At 37.0% G+C, this 21,116-nt stretch overlaps 2 protein-coding genes and 1 long non-coding RNA gene across 5 annotated transcripts in view; 2 read left to right on the forward strand and 1 right to left on the reverse strand.

Annotated features, from left to right (window-relative positions):
• The window catches only part of LOC134751170 (inactive dipeptidyl peptidase 10), a 348,960-nt gene that overhangs the window by 300,520 nt on the left and 27,324 nt on the right, over positions 1-21,116 (forward strand). For all 3 annotated transcript variants that reach the window (XM_063686543.1, XM_063686545.1, XM_063686542.1), the window contains exon 3: positions 12,049-12,143. In XM_063686543.1, the coding sequence (XP_063542613.1) occupies positions 12,049-12,143 (95 nt within the window). The remainder of the gene's footprint in view (positions 1-12,048; positions 12,144-21,116) is intronic.
• Positions 1-21,116, reverse strand: part of LOC134751181 (uncharacterized) — a 456,797-nt gene that overhangs the window by 227,818 nt on the left and 207,863 nt on the right. The gene's annotated exons all lie outside the window — the stretch shown is intronic.
• Positions 1-21,116, forward strand: part of LOC134751176 (cytochrome c oxidase subunit 4 isoform 1, mitochondrial-like) — a 222,464-nt gene that overhangs the window by 144,237 nt on the left and 57,111 nt on the right. The window lies entirely within an intron of this gene.

Genomic DNA, 21,116 nt, shown 5'->3' on the forward strand with positions numbered 1-21,116 from the left:
GAACGTTTTGAAAACAGGCCCGTGGCTGTTTGGATACATAAGTTAAAGGGTTCCGGGATTTCGTTTCCTCTTTAGGGTGCTGTAATTTTTTTTTACATATATTGACTGAGCTCTACAGTAACCCCAATAAGGCTTGTGTTGTGGGTACAGACAACGATATACTTATATAGTCACTACGCCTTATAAAACAGTCTCCCGCCACGATTGTATGTTCGCATTTACTCGAAAACTACTAAACGGATTTTCATGCGGTTTTCATCAATAGTGATTCTTGAGGAAGGTTTAGGTGTATATATTTATAAATCGTCTGCAATAGACGCAAAGGCCAATGATGTGTAAATTGGTTGAAATATGACACTATCCGTCGATATTTCTAGTATATAAATACTTAAATACATAAATAGAAAACAACCATGAGTCAGGAACAAATATGCGTGCTCATCACACAAATAAATGCCCTTAGCAGGATTTGAACCCGGGACCATCGGCTTTATAGGCAGGGTCACTACCCATTAAATAGGCCGGGGTGATCGTCAATATATCCAAAGAGAATTAGGAAGACATAGAGTGCTCACTCCATACATCGGTTTTGTTACCAAAAAGACTATTATTTTATTATTATCGTAGTGTGTAGCTTCAAGTAGCGGAAGTATGAGTACTGCTACTCGACACTAGATGTCACATGTGTCGCGACTGACGAAAAGTGTATTGCTTAACAATTTATAACTAATATTATAGGCAGAAGTTGAAAATAGAGTTACGGTGACTCTGGTTATAATATTAGCTGAAAATCGTTGAGCATTAGACCTTGTTTTCCGCGACATGACGCTAGATGTAGACTACGAAAATAAAAGTCTTTTTGGTAACAAAACCGATGTATGGAGTGAGCACTCTATGTCTTCTTAATTCTCTTCGATATATCATACATAATACATTATCATACGTAAGTTCTGATCCCTGGGATAATCGTGATTTCGTTTCTTTTTTAGGGTAAGCGGTTAAAGTTGTTTGTTCTTATGAATATGATTTAAAGCCAGCCTTTTTAGTTCTTCTTACGTTTTTTTCTTTTTTGGTAAGTATTGAATGAAATATTTTATTGCATATTTCGGAGACGGGTTTCCATTAGACTTTTGTTAACAAATTCAGCCTTATTGCCCATAGTTTCTATTTATGCTAAAAAAAAACGACACTCCTCCTAAAACTAAAAGTGGCAAATCGACCCATAGAACTAAATGGAGCGTAATAAAAATTCGTGTTACAAGTGAATTCGCCAGTCGGCAGCTGACTCAGCTCTGCAGGAAAGTTATTTATTAGTTTTCCCGGCTTTAATCGGGTGTTAACCGGGAGTAGGAAGCTTAGAAACCTTTGGATTATCACTTCGGAATGACCAAGAGCAGCTTTATTGTGGACAGGGCGATCGGATATTTAACCTCCTAAGTCCCAGCTTTTTTTAAACGTCATAGACCTAGAGGCCTCTTGTTCATTTTTTTGCACATAATAAATATTTGCTGTCTGTCCTGAACAGAGTATTTACAACTCTATAGACTGTCAGAATACTCCGCGCGAGCATTCAAATTTGAAACCCGCCGCTTTCATCTAAACATTTTGTACCGAAATAAGTACTATCGGTGTTTATTACTATAGTAAGTTACTTAATGCTGGGACACAAGGACGTACAAAATTTGGTACTGCAGGACTTAGGAGGTTACAACGAAGTTCGGTTTTGCGAGCCATATATTTGCTCATCAGAGAAAATTGTAAAGGTCGCCGTCGTCAGATACGACATGAAGGACTATATATATTATATACCTAACAGAGCTTTGGATAATATAAATCATAAAGGGGCCCACTGACTATCAGTCCACCGGACGATATCGGCCTGTCAGTTGTTCGGAACTGTCAAATTTTTGTTCTAACTGACAGGCCGATTTCGTCCGGCGGACTGATAGTCAGTGGGCCCCTTAAGACCGCGTGCATGACGTGTGTAATATAAATTTTGTACTTATTAACTTTACAATTTTCAACACATTTTCATCTAATATGTATTTTCTACTGGTTTTCTGAATTCAATTTATTGTTTATTGAGACTTTGTTTACCCGGGTCTTACCCGGGTGTTAAAGCTTCTTGACTCCTTTAAAACAAAATGGTTGTGTTATTTAGCTACGACTTCACGCTTGGAGTTAATGTCGAACTAGGTACACGGCAGTGGTTTCCAGTTAGATCTCACTTCTTTTATTAGCGAAAACGTTTACGAACTTGGCATTATTTTCACATTTATGTTTTTATGGGATAACAATAGTTACAATAGCTGTATTATTTTGAAAATATATATTTTATTAGAATAAAATACAAGCACCAGCAACCCAGGTGCCCAACACGCAAATTTGCTACAAAATAACTAGTTTTTTTCTCTATTTAATATTCAAGAATAGTCGTAACTTTTAAAAGGTGGCTTATCAGTGCTAGATGTTGGATCGTCAAGGCTTCCTGTAATCGATCCAGGCAACCTAGGACATCAAGACGAAGGCTAGGGCTAGTTCTATCTAGACGCGCCGGCAATCTAGTTAGTGTAATGTAAAATCACCCACACGGGCGGTTATTATACACGACATTTTCTTAGAAGTTATTGATGTTAGAAGAGAATAGCAATCAAAAACATTATGAATATTTTGATTCAAAAACTTTTAACGTGTCAATTTAATAGCATTCTTAAATTAAACCCAATGATGTTTCGAAATCTAGGTAATAAATATTCGAATTTACCTGGGACGGGCAGGATCCAATTGAATAAGGGGTTGAGCCGTTTTTAAGAGCACTTACCTGTCAAAATCAGAACGTTATTTGCGTACGAAAAAATCGCAAGCGGTTGTGTCGTATGCAAAATTAGCTTTTAAATTACTTTACAAAATAATAAAGAACATATTGGAATAAATAGAAGACCCTTGTAACACACAAAACGTCTACAGTAAAAGTTCACAGAAGTTAAGTTAAAGTTATAAAGGTTTCCTTAAATCGATAACCTCTCTTATTATATCTTTATCTTATCTTTATTTGCAATAAATATTGTTAAAAAAGCATTGAAAATCAGCGTCCAATAAGCATGCGCCTCATTCGGTCATCAAGCTAAGTGTAAGGCCTGAGTGGACGCTCGAAGCGGAGCTTTCGGCGGGGCGTGCAGCGTGGCGTCGGGCTCACAAGTTATGTGAGCAGCGTGCACTAAGGCCGCTCCTATACGTTTGCATTTGTTTATCATGCACGCCGCATGCCCCGCCCCGCTGCACGCCCAACTCGAGCGTCCACTCAGGCCTTACACTTAGCTTGATGACCGAATGAGGCGCATGCTTATTGGACGCTGATTTTCAATGCTTATTTAACAATATTTATTGCATTTATGCCCAAATTAAAGCCATCGGATTTTCACTCTGATTCTTCTAAAAGGAAACAAACACTATGTGTCAACTACAAACACGATTATAGTAATCTGGGGGCACGGCAGTGCCCCCGCCATGACGAGCAAAGCGATGCGCAAAGGCACTACCTACCTTTTCTCGAAGCGCTTCGTCGAAGCCGAAAGTATCCTACCCCTTAAAATAGTGGTCGTTTGCAAACCGCGCGTTTCAACCGCCAGTCTGCGCTGCCAGAAGCCCGCAATCCGGTTAGGCTAATGCCTGCCCAGCGTTCCGGTTCACTATTTATAGTGCACAATCGTCTTTTTATCTGTTCTGTGGCACATTGTGTGTATTTTGATGTAACTTGGCTCTCGCTCTGTAAAGCCCAATAACATGCCTAAGCTCCAAGCACATCTAATCTGATACCACATTTGCAAAGGGCATAATACATTTAATTGACATAATCATCATATTTAAATAATATACCAATTAAATAAAATTTATTGCCTATATACATACCTCGATGATCGCTTTGGTGATTGACGTGCATCTCACGCACGAATTTTCTTAATATGTTAGTCGTATCAAAATAAGATCAAAACACTAACAACTAGTTAAATCTGAATCCTAATTAAAAGAGTGAATGGTGGGCGTTTGTTAAATTCATCGTGCGAATGCGCTACGACGTAGCATATGTCGTAGCGCGTAGCGCCTTATAATCAAACGTAGCGGAAGAGTTTCGTAGCAAGTTAGCCTATGTACATGCATTGACGCGAGAGAGACGCACGGTAACGAAATGACATCATTTAAATATCATTCTGATGTCAGTGTACGTTCGAATTGGCCTGCTAGATCGTTCTATTTTTAAACTCGAATCGCAACGAGATCCATGACTATTCATAAAACGGCTCCCTTTGAAAGACCAAATTCAAAATTCGAATACTTTTTAACCGAACTGATTGGAACGGAACGCTCTCAAACGGCCACTGTCTAATGCTAGTTCAGATTCCAAAAATTCTAAAAAATCGACAATGTCACAACTCTCTATCACAACTCACCTCGGTCACCCCTACTACGGTAAAACTCTCATGGAGAATATCAATTTATATTTTGAAATCATACACGTTACCCTAACCTTTCATGGTCATGTTTAACCCCTTTTGATTTAAGCCTTCACGCCCGGGTAACCCGAGTACCCTGATGGCCCGCCAGCGGCCATCAATTCCACCTTCGTCTGGATAAATCACCCGCCCGGGTACACGCAGTTACACAAAACGGTTGGCCCGAAAACGAGTTTCGTATTTCATCTGCGTTCATAAATATAACTTTACAATTCAATTGCAATTGTTTGTTTTTTATGCAGCATATTTAGTGAAATCTCCTATAGGTACGATTTGCCTAGAATCGATGAAGACAGGACGTCTTTGACCGATCGAGCGCGAAGCGCGTTCTAAGAGCTGTTACCCACTGACGTCCAGTTTTTTTGCGGGTACGGTTTTCTGCAGGATCCAGTTTTCTGTAGTATGAGTGCAGTATCCCGCAAACAGAATGCTCGTGTGAACGTTACTATATTAGCACGTATACTACTAAAACGGGATCCTGCAGAAAACCTTATCCCGCACAAAACTGGACGTCAGTGGGAAAGAGCTCTAAGCGTCTCCGTTGCAGCTTGGGCAATTCTTTCGTATATCCTCCGGCTATCAGGCCTTCACAGGTCGCATTTCTCAATAGATAATGATGATTAGCATCTTGGCTACGCTCCCTGATTATTGTAAAATTCTGGAGTAGGTTTAATAATTATAAGGATTGTTTATTTAGATTTTGTTTTTGGAAATTTATCAAAATGGCGGAATCCTCGGACTTCGAGAGGTCTAACAGAGAGCCACTAGTCAAACATAAATAATAATCGTAATTTATAAATAGAATCTGATCACTACGACCACGCGAAGTTTGCACCGACTTAGATCTCTTGGTCGTGATAATGGATAACAACGCCAACGCCGCCGGAGACGAGCGGAGATGAGCGAAGACGTGCGGGAATCAACCAAGCATTGGTCGTAATCCAGCAGATCTGATAACAACCAATGTTATTGTTTGATTCCCGCACGTCTGCTCTCATCTCCGCTCATCTCCGCCTCGTAGAAAGACAGCCTTAAACATAGCAGGTCGAAGCCTAGTTTTTATTTTATTACCTGTTTATACGGAAAGGAAACAGACGTCGAGAGCGCAGATGTGGTATTAACATAATACAATTATTATTGATTTATTCGTTATTTATTCGTACTTCCGACTAGAAGGCTCCAGGCTGGCGAACTCTAAGATTGATGATTGAATACCAATGTTATTTGGCTAGCCTTTTCATTACGAACATGTTTTCGACTGAAACAGAGCAAGTCCGAATTTATTATGGACACAAAATAGTTTCGGAAAAGGGTTGTAGGGAAAGTAGGGAACGCAAGAAAGTTTGTATAGCAGTGAGATCCACGTATCAACCCATTTATAATTTGGGTAATACATATATGACTATACCTATTCTATTTTGGGTTGTTATAGCCAAATTACAATTATAAATCGAAGGCAAAATAATGAAATTATATATGAATTATTATTTTGACTATTCCACTATCTTTAAGTAAGGCCTCACAATGGCCTCACAGCAACCGGGTAAAAACTAGTCTATTGCTAGAATTAGGCAGCTAAAAATAATGCTGGCTCTTTCAGAAAATAAATAAACGAAGATGAGAAGGAAAATATAAAAGTTTATATTTGGGCCCCATTTTATACGGAGTTCATAAATTAACTCTCAGTAAAACTGTGGAAACATTATCTCGCATTCCGCAGACACCGTAGATTTATCCGCACGCTGAGATAAAATGGCGGAGTGTAAAAACCGAAGCTGGCCGGTTATTGCGCCCGCTGCCCGGGTCGGGGATAAATATCCGGGTGCCGGGTAACCCGATAATTTACACGGTTGTGTACAGTGAGGAATTGTAAAATCAGCCATCCGTATTTTAGGCGTGCTGAGCGGTACAGTCTAGGTTATAAATAGGTACACATTTTTGCACACATTTATTTAGCTTTACTGCGTATATATGTATATATGCATATGCAGTGAAACTGATTCAGTTGAAATTTATAGGACTCACAGGCCAATTCGAACGTATACTGACATCAGATCAGAATGATATAAATTTCATTGACAATACATTAATATGGAGCTGATCTGATGATGCAGTCGGAACTCCAAACACATCGATTGTAGGCTTATTAGAAAGGTCTCAAGAAATACTTGATAAACATGCGAATGAGAAGAAGTATAGTCAGAGAAGAAGTGTGTCACAATTTTTTTGACAGTTACTTGTTTCCAAAATATTTTAGAAATAAGTGTCTTCATGCCTTCATCCCTTGGTTAACAATCTACTATGCATACTGTACTATCGATTTCAGTGTAGTATGTATACCTTTTTTAATTTTTTCCCGATAAATAAAGAACCTTCAAACAACAAGTACCTAGTTAAAGTCCGCTATATAGCTTTCTAAGTAATTCTTCACTGTGCCCTCATTAATAGAACTTAAGTTGAACTTAGAGCTTCAAAGTCAGAAGTTTGCTCCTTCGAAGCCATTAACAGTCAAAGCGCCAACATATCAAATGAATTTAATACTTAAGTACCTAAGAACTAAAATCGATAATAAGAATTGCTTGGAAATGGCGAAGGAAGTAAGAAGCGTTGTAAAACACATTTTCATCTAACTTTAAATAATACATTCGTCTTTTATCGCTTTAGTTTTCTTGATATTACCCCTCTTTATAACTAGAGTCTAGGATAAGAACTGCTAGTAAAATGTAAAGAAGAAAGAAGTTTTCTAAAACACCTTTTAATGTACCGTAAAACGGGGTGGCTTTCAAATGCAGGGGCGGCTTTGAAATATCAGTTTTCAAGCCATAATTTATTTTTATGCGAGATTTTTATAGTAGGTGCTAGGTGAACATCAATATATTAATTTAACTAGTTACACAAACAGTCTCTGAAAATCCATACTAATATTATAAATGCGAAAGTGTGTCTGTCTGTCTGTCTGTCTGTCTGCTTGTCTGTTACCTTTTCACGCTTAAACCGCTGAACCGATTTAGTTGAAATTTGATATAGATATAGTTTGAGTCCAGGGGAAGGACATTGGGTAGTTTTTATCCCCGAAGTCATCCTTTAAGGGGGTGAAAAGGGAGGGTGGAAGTTAGTATGGGTAATCGATAAACAGCAGATTGGATAAAAAATAAGCTACCCAAATTACTAACGCAGACGAAGTCGCAGGCAAAAGTTAGTAATGAATAATGGTAATTTTGTGGCCGTTTTAAAACTATCAAAGTAACCCCAAATTTTCCTAAAGGCAGTGTTTTACGGTAACTTTACTATACATTCAAAGATTCAAAGAATTTATTTGCATAGAACACAGTCGGTAGTACTATTAGTTATTCTGTGACAGAGTTATGAGAGGCAGTTATTCGACTTTTTATCGCTTTAATCAGTAGACCTATACCAGAGACCTACCGCCAACATCGAAAAATTGAAAAATGTTATCTGTCTCTCTATAGTTCTTGCATATTCGAGTGATAGTGAAGCAGATAAAGAAATTTAGTTTCTCACGATAGGGCCTCTGATCATTAGTAGGATAAGTAGCATGTTAAAACCAAATGAAAAAATATTGAAACCTAGATCTGTAAACCTAATCCCAGCTCGATCGGCACTGTCCGCGCCGCTGCAAATAGACTTCCGGTGTGGCCGCGCCACTTCCGCCACCGGAAGCGACGCCATATTGCCTGTAGCTAACTAAAAGGCTTGCTTAGTGAAACTACAAAATTCAAGGGAATTTTTGATTGTTGGGACATTTGAGTAAACATTTTCACAAGACCATAATTGCGAGTTGTATGTGTCGTTAATAAAAGCGGAAGCGCTGGTGGCCTAGCGGTAAGAGCGTGCGACTATCAATCCGAAGGTCGCGGGTTCAAACCCCGGCTCGTACCAATGAGTTTTTCGGAACTCATGTACGAAATATCGTTTGATATTTACCAGTCGCTTTTCTGTGAAGGAAAACATCGTGAGGAAACCGGACTAGGCCTAGTTTCCCCTCCGGGTTGGAAGGTCAGATGGCAGTCGCTTTCGTAAAAACTAGTGCCTACATCAATTCACGGGATTAGTTGTCAAGCGGACTCCAGGCTCCCATGAGCCATGGTAAAATGCCGGGAAAACGCGAGGAAGAAGAAGATGTGTCGTTAATAAAACTTGAGTAAGTAAAACCGGCCAAGTGCGAGTCGGACTCGCGTTCCAAGGGTTCCGTGCATTACACAATTTAAACAATGTATATTTTATGTGAAACGTGAGTGAAATGTTTTTAAAAAACCCGTAGGTGTCGTATCAAAAACTAAGTAATTAAGTCCGAGTCACGCTTGACTTCACATTTCTAATAGGTTTTCCTGTAATCTATAGGTAAAGATCTATTTTTGTTATGTAACACGATATAGTTTGAAAAACTTTATTTTTTAATTTTCTCATTTACCCCCCAAAAGTGGCCCCCATGTTTAAAATTCATTTGTTTACGTTACATGTCCGTCTTTGGGTCACAAACTTACATATGTATACCAAAATTCAACTTAATTGGTCCAGTAGTTTCGTAGAAAATAGGTTGTGACAGACGGACAGACAGACAGACGCACGAGTGATCCTATAAGGGTTCCGTTTTCCTTTTGAGGTACGGAACCCTAAAAACTGATAAAATATCAACATGATCCCCTTGTGTAAGGCTCTTTATAATATAATCATCAATATGAGTAGGTACCTAGTAAAATAACTGTCTAGAGATAGAAATAGAACGTTTGGCGTTAAAAGCATTTAAATAAATAAATAGGTACTACTTACAAGCTACAACCCGCTTTCATTTATTCACGTCTAGGCATAAAAACATACGTATTTACTTTCAGCGAATTCGCAAACTAAACTGCACCGAATTGTTTAAAACAACACTCGGGCCCGCAGGCTCCGCGATTTATTATGCATCTACAAGTGGTCGACCGTACAATTATTCAAAATGGCTGCCGTGCGCCGTTTCAATTACTTCTATTCTACGAACAAAAATACAGACAACTATTAACGAAATTCGAATTCAACAATTAATTCAGTCTAAATTAGAATGAGCCAGGTTTCTGAAATGCGCACAAAAACATGAACAGCTCAAGTAAGTTTGAACCGTATTTGTAAAGTAATTAAGTCGAAATTAAAATCAGCTAAGTTTCTTAAAATGCTGCGCGAAATTCTACTCTATAGTAAAGTAGTAGGGTTTATTTATTTTTTTGTTAACTGAATAGGAAAAGATTTCGCTTTAGAGGATCCTGGGAAATATTGTTGAAGCATTTTAAACTGATTTTATTAATTTAAATAACCATTAGGTTGTTTTTGCTGCTGTGTGCATTATACAATATCTATTCTTGTAACTTTTGAACATTGCGTGGTTGTTGTGTATCCTGGTGACTATTTTTTATTTTTTATGATGAATAGGCAGGCGTTTGACCACGATCCCACCTGATGGTAAGTGATTATGCGGTCTACGGTGGAGCACGCTTACCTATGAGAAATTAAACCATGGGTCTATGAAAATAACATAAAAGTAAAGCTTGATGACGACTTGAAATTGTTTTGAATATGATCGGTCAAGCGGTTTTGAGTACCTATTTGCAAAATGTTATCCCTGATTAAAAGGATGTAAGTGCCGTGAAAATACTCCCTTTTGCTGTTTATGTAAATAGCAACCTTGAAAGAACCCTTGGTCTATTGTGACTGACGGGGAACTAGGAAACCTTACAAATAGCATGGCCCAACACGCTCTTGACCGGTTTTTAGAAATATTCTTCCCTGATAATTAAACGCAAGGATAGGAATCAAGACTAGGTCAAGACCGTGACAAATATTCAGTCGAAAGTTTACTCCAATTTCATAAGTTCGTGTACAAGAGAGAGACTTAAGGGAGAGTTAAGCAAAACTTTCGCTTGCTATGTCTTAAAACCACATCAGACTATCGCACCGCACCGCGACCTTGGTACGGTGCGGCCCACGTATCGATAGTGTGTAAGATGGTCGCCGTACGTGCGTTAAGGATAGCTATAACTTAGAGCGAGAATGAGATAATTTGCACCAAGGTCGCGGTGCGGTGCGAAGTCTGTTACGGCTTTTATAAGACGTAAACTTATTCAATACCAGACAGCGCCGGAAATCAAAAATCTTTCATAGTCGGGACGGCGTTTCGTACACTGGCGAAAGCGGCGAACGGGGTGACATGCATAATGTAGTATATATCGTTAGTGTGTGAATGGTCTAAAGCCCTTAACCCTGCAAGAGTTAAGATTTTATCATATCATTAAACTTGTCTAGTGAAACGGTGAAACGACTTGTGTTATCCAACTCATTTCATCAACTTATTGACATTCGAATTGGCTTGCAAGATGATCGTCAGTCGTATCAAAACCAGTTCCAAGGCACAACAAATTGTCAAATTACAATCTACCTCATCTGACGTAACGCAGCTACCGCCGTATCGTATATAGTTACTTTATACCTACTACCACTTTCCACATATTAAAACTTGTAAATGTAATTACGAATATTGGGGTAACTGGTACTAAAACTTACACTAACTTGGGCATCTGCCATAATTATTTTGCACGTGTTATAATGGTGTTGCCTATAGGAAGTTGGGCATTATTAAACGTGAGCGATCCATCACGGGCTCTCCCAAAGTATTACGAATCACTCCATCATTTTGCAGATTTTCCTGGAATAAAGCTTCTGTATAATTTTACATACCTAATACGTGAGTTACAGGACTTTCAGGGTACTTACATAAACAAAGCTGCATGTGAAAGCATCACAATAAATTTACTTAGTTCAAAAGTTTATTTGGAACAAATTGACCACTGGGCTTAGCCCGGGTAGCAATCGTTAATAATCAAAGATCCTACCTACTACTTTTAGAGTTGAGTTCATTAATATCTATAATTTTTTTCACCTTATTGCAATGGGTTAAGGTGCAGAAATGCATACATATGTATGAACTCGAATATACCAAAACTTTTCGTTCGCTTTTTAGATTTATTACTTTTCGGTTAACGTTTAGTAGCGGCCCTTAGCCATGCGTCCTGGCCAGCTGATATTGCTTTGAACAGCACCTCTACTCGTTTACGCCAATTAAAGAGTCCCCGGCAAGCTCGGCCGAATTGCACCTTGCCATACGAACGTAGTTCCGCTCCCATTTTAAAACTACGTATTGGATTGTAATGAAACTTTGCACGTACAATGACATGAAGTATATCTAGGTCTGTAATTAGTTTTTTTAGCTCCAGTTTATAAAACAAACGTAATTTTAAACAGTTTATAAAAAAACGAGCAAAAACAAATTTTGTATGAAAAGTTTCATTTCGCTGTATTTTTTTAACTATGGTATCTGAAGCTACATAAACTAATTACAGACATAGATATACCTTATCCTATTGTAAGTACAAAGTTTCAGAGCAATCTAGCTAGTCGTTTTAAAATGAGAGCGGTACACGTTTGTATCGAGAACCGAGCTTGCCGGGGACCCTTAACTGATAAGGTCTATATATGTTTGTTTCAGATGAGGAGCTGGTATTTCGGGACCGCTGGGGCGGGCTCACGCTGTTCAACGTACGCAACTTCACCACAAGGCTGCTTATGAACAACTCCACTTTTGTAAGTAACTTTTATCATATAAAATAACTAAAATCCTTTCCAATAACTCAAAACTATTTACACTCCATAACAAATTTCATCTAAATCAATTCAACTATTTATGCCTGAAAAAGTAACTAAGAGAAAAGGTTACTTTGTAAATTTATAAAATTAAGTAGGTATGAAGCAGGAATATTAGTAGAGACTATGTTCGCAACGCAAACGCAATGTGGATTTACGTTTTTTTATTTCTCAATTTCGATTTATGTTATAATCCGGTACAAAAACATTGCGCATTTTTATTCAACTGAGCAAAAATTACGTGATTTGTTCCGTAAAACCTTGAAAATCACGTCGAAAGCGGGGGAATTAGAAAGTTTGCCAGCACGATCCATCAGAATGAAATTAGAGTATAATGGTGGTTCATTTCGGTAGCGAGGGATTCCTCGATTCATAATCAGCTTAATTTCTCTTGTAATACAGTAAAATATAAGTCGCCTAAACTACCCTTTATGCAAAACTGGATTTTTATGCTAATTTTAAAAAGGTTTGAGTGGTATTTTATTATTTTTGAAGAATTCATGTTCACAAACATGTTCTTATGAGCTGAATCAAGCTATTTTGCTACCAGAAAATAGTGCGCAAAAATCGCACGTCTGTCATCACTGTCATCAGACATTTTATACACGCATATTTAAAATCGCTATTTCTAAAGGGGCTCACTGATTATCAGTCCGCCGTACGATATCAGACTGTCAGTTAGAACAAAAAGTCAACAACTGACAAATATCGTCCGGCGGACTGATAAATAATAGTTATTTGTTATACAAGGGTGCAAAGTTGTATTTTACCCGCGAGTGTGGAATTGAAACACGAGCAAGCGAAAGGATCCTGAGCGTACGAGTGTTTCAACACACGAGAAGTAAAATACATTTGCACCCGTGTGTAACACAAAACTTTTCCCCTCACTATAGCGAGGAAAGTACAACATCCACAGGCGTTAGATCATCTTCATCTGACTGGAATCACTAATTTTTTTACGTTATTATAACAGAAAACACTAGAAATTCTGATTTTTACGTGAGTCGGTGAGAAGAACAGTAAAAATTTTGTTGACAATGTTGACATTTCTGTTCTGACGTATGAAATGTCAACGATGCGTTTTGAAATTGCATCGACTCAACTTGTGCGTTCAGAATTATATTTAACATCATTATAAAAAATCTAACGTTTCTTATGGAATTTCAAGGTTTATAACTTAAAATTATTAAATAAAGCTAAATTTGGTTTTTTTATTAGATTCTCAAACCATTTATTTAATGATAATTAATATCAAACGAACCATTATTATGAGCGTTTTACGTTTTGTTATCTGTCAAGCTACTTAAACACGCTCCATCCAAGGTCAAATTACTTTCCCCACTAGTGGATAAAATGCGTTTTTCCCCGCTTGTTTTAAAGGATAAAAGACGGCGTTCCGAGCTAGCGAGGGGAAAAGTTTTTTTTTTTGTAATCACCCGTCTAACTTAAGTAATTTTTAATAGATATCTACGAAATGTAAGAGTGGTCCAATAATAGAGTTCTCATACAAAACGCCATCCATCGGTTAAACTGTCCGGGTGAAATTGAAAAGCCTTGTCTATTTCTGAGGCCGGTGGAGGAGAAAGATAGACGGATCAAGGGCCGAGAATAATAACAATACGAACATTTCAGAGGGATACCATTTAAAATGTTGATGTTGATGTTAGTGGTAAAATTATGTTTAATAATGTCCGAATTGTAGGAAGAGATTTGAAGAAATCCAACTGTAATCTTACAAGTCTTTTGCCTATATCATTATGATGACGATATTATTTTTATTGTAATAAATTTTTGTGGTGTGTTCAATTATGGGATGGGATCCAGGTGAATAAATATTTTATTTTATAATTTTTAAAGTCAGTTTTTCTTTTTTTTTTTCATAAGTTTAATTTATTGTTTACAAATATTCACACTCTTTCCTACTAATACCAAAATCAATACATTAAAACGGACCACACACCTTTAAAAAACACCTTACAGAATACAATCATCTAGACCTTATTGATATTAACGTGGGCCAAAGAAAACCCATTCGATCGGCAGTAAACATCCAATAAGATCATTCCTGAAAGAATGGTATCGGCTTAGCATTGAACGGAACTTTTATCTTACGAATAATGCGAAGGCTGACACTCACACCAGAGACGCATGAGATCTGAAAAAAAATTGCAAATCAAAATCTTGTAAATATTTCTAAGTATCGTGGCATAGCATTGGTTTTGTGGCGTGGATTCTTTCTATTTCTTTCTTGTGTAAATGGTCTCGTTTGTATTTACGAATAAAACTATTTCTATTCAACTATTCTAAATATGTATATAAATTAAATGAGACACGAAAACTATTCGCACAAAACTGAATGTGTAAGAACCCTTTGTATTCATTTGAATAATAATAGATGTAATTTCATAATAATATAAATGTATGTTTCTCATTGGTCGAATTAGCGATACACATGGTTATTTGTTTACATTTTTCAATGATCCTAGTAACATAGAGGAACCGCAATTTTGAAAATTATAACCAGGCATCGTAAACTGCGAGCGAAATCCATTGAAATGACGTATGACATCAACCAGTTACAACCCTAGTACTTCAATGGATTTCGCTCGCAGTTTACGATGCCTGATTATAACATTAAGTTCAGGGTTACTATTTTAATGACAAATTGACAAAGGATGGAATACTTATGGAATGAAATTGGCTTTATTAATAAAATTATTTAGGTGCCTCCACTTATTAATTACTTAACGGTGTGATGGTCATCTTCGGATCGTTTCCTAAACTCCAACAAACGTATCTGGATTTATGGGACAAATAACAAGGGAAAACGAAAACATTTGTGAAAAAGCCACACGGGATCGCCTTTTGTCTTGGAATTCGTCAATATAAGTTTATTACAGTTTTAGTACAAGCTTTTATCGCTGACTCTACTTTTCTTTCCACAGGCAACTAATACTCATTGATATAATTCTAAAAACCCCAAACACAATTAGGTTGCGTTGTTTTATCACAGAGGCCACACACATGGCCACCTCCTGTATCCATCATCAGATCAGCTCGATAGTACCAATATTGAATTGTCACCCGACTTCAAATGTGTGCAAATTTTCAGCTTCATCGGAAACCGGGAAGTGGGTCAAATTCGACTTACACAACTACATACATATTTACTTACATAGGTACATTGCAACTATTGCAAGTTAAATAAAAGCTTGTAAAAAAGGAGTTTCAGCGTTCATATTTGTATGTGTTTCTTTATCCCCTCCTAATTTCCTGGCTTTACGCCCCCTATTAATTGGGATTATTTTAAAAAGGAAAAGCTTTTTACCCGAAGCAGAGATCTAGTCGTTTCGTTAGTACAATATTAAATTATAAAGTTTTTGTTTGGCGTTTGTCAACAAAGCGCTAACATCGGACACAGACATTTATCAAAACAATTCAGCTTTAAGGCATTTAGTACATTCGCTTGTTCTTATTATTATGGCTATAAGGCAGATTTTAGCGAGTCCCAGGGCTTTTGTGAAATTTAATAGCAAATTGTTTAGATTGGCGTCACAGCGGGTGCACGTAGCCGACGCACGTGACTTTTAGTTGAAGCCGGGTACAGTCAGTTCATGGTAGGATAATATCAAGTGTTGGGTTTTAACATTTTGAGGGATCATCAACATGAATTTGGCTGCGGCCCACTTGCATATTCTAAGTAGAAGATTTCACAATTAATATTCTGATATTGTTATTATACGACCTTATCTTGCAGGCCTATTCGAACTTTAGTTATTAGATCTGTTTCCAAAATGATAATGTGTCAGTGTCAGGAGTGACGTTTTTGGTTGAAAAAATGTCACTTTTGACACTTAACAGATCAATATCATATTGGAACCAGATCTAACAACTAAATCTCGAATTTGGCCTGTTATTGAAATTGAAAGTCTGTATTTCAGGCCCATATTCTGTTGTGCATAAATTGTAAAATAAATATATTAAATTAAAATTAAAACTACATTAAAATTATAAATAAATTAACTTCAATTCAATTAAATTAGATTAAAATTATAAATCAATTAAATTGAATTAAGTTACTTAAAATTATAAATCAATTAAATTCAATTTAATTACATTGATATTATAAATTTTAAAAAACAAATCACCACTTGACATATTGCCAAAGCTATATGATATTTGTTATATGCAATCGTATGACGCTCCAATAAGAATGTATCTCCTGTGCATTACGATTACTACGCCGTAGCGGATAGCATTATTTTTTGCTACGAAACGGAAACTTCATATTACTTGCCGCGATATCGACATCGACATATCAGTTGCATATAAAAGGGATAATATTCTGGAGTCTGTTTTTTCTTTTTTTTTTACGGTTTATTTTTCATCGATGTAATACGACGTAGTAAATGTGAAAAGGTTTTTACACTGAGTCAGGAATCAAGTTGTTTGATAGTATCTACAATCGGCAATAAATAAATGAGTTTATAAACAAACTTTATAACTTATTCGTTTTTGACACGACTACCAGTCCCCGGCAAGCTCGGCCGAATTGCACCTTCCCATACAAACGTAGTTCCGCTCTTATTTTAAAACTACGTGTTGGATTGTAATGAAACTTTACACATTCAATTACATGAGGTATATCTAGGTCTGAAATTAGTTTATATAGCTCCAGTTTATAAAACAAACGAAATAGAGCAAAAACAAGATTTATGTGAAAAACAAATTCGCTGTATTTTTTTAACTATGGTATTTTTTTACCTAATTACAGACATAGATATACCTTATCCTATTGTAAGTACAAAGTTTGAGAGCAATCTAATAGCTAGTCGTTTTAAAATGAGAGCGAATCTACGTTTGTATGGAGAACCGAGCTTGCCGGAGACTCCTAAGCGGTATTTAAACCACCCACATTTTCATGTTTCTTGCAAACCTTTTTATTGGTCCAAGGGTCCAACTTACCTTTTAATATCGCAACTTAACCGAATGTTTCGCGCATTAAATTTATATCCCGAGGCAATGTTTCGGGGAAAACGGTAAAAAACAAGACACATCGCCGGCAGCCGGTGCCAAGCAAATCTGTTCAAGGGAAATTGGATCCTATTACCGGCATATTGGGGGTAGATTGGCGCGCTTGGGAGAGGTGTTTTCATGGCGCGCTGACACGCTGTCAGAAATGTATAAAATGGAGGAGTTATTGTTTGTTGGTGAATTATTGGGCTTTTTTCGACAGTTTGACGTGACGGGCGCTCGTATATTTGCTGTATTTTCTGTGCTGCATGTTATAAACGCTTGAAATATGGACTAAATTTCTTATTTCGCTATTTTTTATTACCTATTTACGGTATTTTAACTTTTGTCCACGACTTTGCCTGCGTGAAATGATAGTTTGACTCTCGGAACTTAACTCTCCATGCCAAATTTTATTAAAATTGATTCAGCAGTTTAATCGTGTAAAGGTAATAGACAAACCGACTGACAGATAGAGTTATTTATAATATTAACAGCAATAGGTAAGTCTAAGTACACAAAATTTAGAAAATTGACCAGCTAGCCAGCTTTAGTAGCTTGATTCTTTGATACCAATAATTTTATTATTACACTTTAATAAATATACTTTTAAAATGAAATGTCTACTCCATATATTTCGATTGCTTTTCGCAATGTTGTTAAAATTGAATCTTGAACGAAAGCTGAACGAATTGTGCAAATAAAATACTCCATCCAGCCTCGACCGAGTTCAGAAACAATAGCATTTTCTTGCATTCCCTTCCTTCGTTTGATCCATGCCAATACCTATTGAAACACAACCTTGTTTAACAACGAGCACAATATATATTCAAATGACGTACGAGAACTTGTAAATGTCAAAAGGTACAACGGAATTTAAAGATAAGTGCTGACAATTTCTATACAAAGTTGCGTTCCTGTTGTCGTAAATGGTGCCACGACTGCAGCGCGTCAACTATCTCAGATTCATTATGTATACTTTGTACCTTGTCAACCTTGTAGCTTTTGCTTAACGCCGTATGTAAAGTTCAAAATACTAAGTCCTTTTTTTTACTTTTTTCAAGACAAATCAGAAAACATTATCATGAGAAATCTGTAAAGTCCGCCCCATCCAGAAAAAGTTACGTATTTCGCAAACAAACGCGTTGTTGGATAAGTATGGAAATTTAACATGATTTTGGGGCGATATCCAGGTCGTTTTGTCTTCAGTTCGTGGCAATTGGAAACTTATGAACCATGGAATAAGGTCGTGAATTAATTACACTTAAGATGCAACGTTGTCTCGCTATATGGTATTGTTATTTGATCGTAGCGTAGCGAAGGTCTACGTTTTGAGTCGGGGTATGTCCGGATGTTCTCCTCTACAGGTCGCAATTCTCAACCGATTCTCGTGAAATTTTGTGACCAGATTCTGTTTTTTTTTTTATGGCGGATTTGTGATAGCTGGCGCCTAAACAAATAGTCGTCTCGATAATTATTATCATAAAGGGGCCCACTGACTATCAGTCCGCCGGACGATATCGGCCTGTCAGTTGTTTGGAACTGTCAAATTTTTGTTCTAACTGACAGGCCGATATCGTCCGGCAGACTGATAGTCAATGGGCCCCTTAGGAGTTTTTTCTTTTTGAGCCATGTTTACAGAGTAAATGGCAAAAAAAGCAGAAAATTTGTATCGCTGGTTTAGGCGGTATTTAGATATTTAGTTTTTACTCTAAAATAAGTAGCCAAATTTCGTCAGCCCACTGATTACCAGTACGCCGGACGATATCGGCCTGTCAGTTGTTCGGAACTGTCAAATTTTTGTTCTAACTGACACTTCCGGCGGACTGATAATCAGAGGGCCCCTCAAGAGCTATCATGGCGCAGTTTGCAAACATTCGCTTTGAAGTAGGGAGGTCCCTGTTTCGATCCCATCAGTAATTGTATGCTAGAACATAACTTTTTATATATTTTTTACACTTAAATTTCGTCGTTTTTTTTTAAATTAAATGTTTCGTTTTGTTGATTGATAAGCGTACCTATTCGTTTAATTTTTACAAGCTTTTATTTAACAAGTTTAGAACCTAATTGTGTAATGCGCGCGCAAGGTAACACGGACATGAAATTTTATGATTTGCCTTTAGAGAAGCGTGTAAAATATATATTATGACACGACGCCCAAACCTTGCGACGAAAGATATACCTAACCATTGCGAGGATTTTTATTTTTATCTTATATATATATACTAGCTTTTGCCCACGACTTCGTCTGCGTGGAATCAGTAACAGCAGCTAGAGTAAGTTTAGCGCCTGGAGAAAGTCAGCAATCATTCAATTTGAGCATAATACAAATTACACAAGGCAACTCTTTAATTATCTCAATTCCACCATGATTCCACCCCGCTTTTCACCCTCTTAAGAGATTATTTTCGGGATCAAAACTATCCTATGTCCTTCTCCGGGAATCAATCTATCTCTATACCAAATTTCAACTAAATCGGTTCAGCGGTTTAAGCGTGAAGAGGTAATAGACAGACAGATAGACAGAAACACTTTCGCATTTATAATATTATATACTAGCTTTTGCCCGCGACTTCGTCTGCTTGGAATTAGTAATTTGGGTACCTTAATTCTTAAACAAATCTGCTTTTTAATCCATCCTTTTTCACCCCCAAATTGGTCCACACTATACATTTCCACCCCATTTTTTACACCCTTAAGGGATGATTTCGGGGATATGTTATTCTGTATCATTTCCCACAGCTCAAACTATCCCCATACCAAGTTTCATCTAAATCGGTTCAGCGGTTATTGATTCCCCATACAAATTTCCACCCCCCTTTTCACCCCCTTGAGGGGTGAGTTCTGGGATAAAAAGTATCTTATGTCCTTTCCCGGGACTCAAACTATCTGTATACCAAATTTCAACTAAATCGGTTCAGCGGTTTAAACCTTAAGCGTGAAGAGGTAACACACAGACAGACAGACAGACAGACAGACAGACTTTCGCATTTATAATATTAGTATGGATATGGATAGTATGGATTTGGCGATCTCGGAAACTCCTCTCACAATTTCGATGAAATTTTAATAACAATTTTAATATGTCTAATATGTCGATGAAATTTGCTATATGGAGGTTTTCGGGGGCGAAAAATCGATCTGGCTAGGTCTTATCTCCGGGAAAACGCGCATTTTTGAGATTTTACATGTTTTCCGATCAAAGCTCGGTCTCCCAGATATTGTCAATTATATCAGAATATTTGATTCTGACGGGACTTCTAAATTTCGCTTTCAACTAGAGCATGCTGTACGGATACCCGATTAGGTATGTATGAAAGTAAATTTGGGCAAATCAAGAGCCTTTCGGATATATTATCTAACAGAGTGACAACTATATATCTCAAAGTTCAGTGTTTTTATTTGTTAGTATATATCAAACTGATTACAGTGGTCTAGGCATTCTTATCCTTGCCATTTTTATCAATCAATTATTATTCGCGAAGCACGAAATTTTGACATTACCATGTATGTACGTTTTTGAAGCTGCTGTTTTTGTAAAGAAATGCCCTTATCTGTTCAAAAAGGCTAAAGAGGTATTCCATAGATGCACAAGAAACCCAAACAGACTTGTAATTGATTTTGTTCCCAGTAGTTCCCTTTTTATGAAAAACAGTTATTATATGTGTATACAAATATTTAATGCTCTTCCAGATAATGTTAAGGATCTCCCTCTTAATTTATTTAAAACTCAACTTTATCGTTGGCTGGTAACTAAGATGTATTACACTATAGATGACTTGTTTACATGTAATATTAAGTAGAATTTAGATAGGTTTAAGTTTAGGTTAAGTGTACATTTGCATGCTAACTAGCAAAATATGTCTTAGTGCAGAAATATGTTATCTATACCATCTCATT

This window comes from Cydia strobilella, chromosome 21 (assembly GCF_947568885.1).
Source record: "Cydia strobilella chromosome 21, ilCydStro3.1, whole genome shotgun sequence".
Taxonomy (NCBI): domain Eukaryota; kingdom Metazoa; phylum Arthropoda; class Insecta; order Lepidoptera; family Tortricidae; genus Cydia; species Cydia strobilella.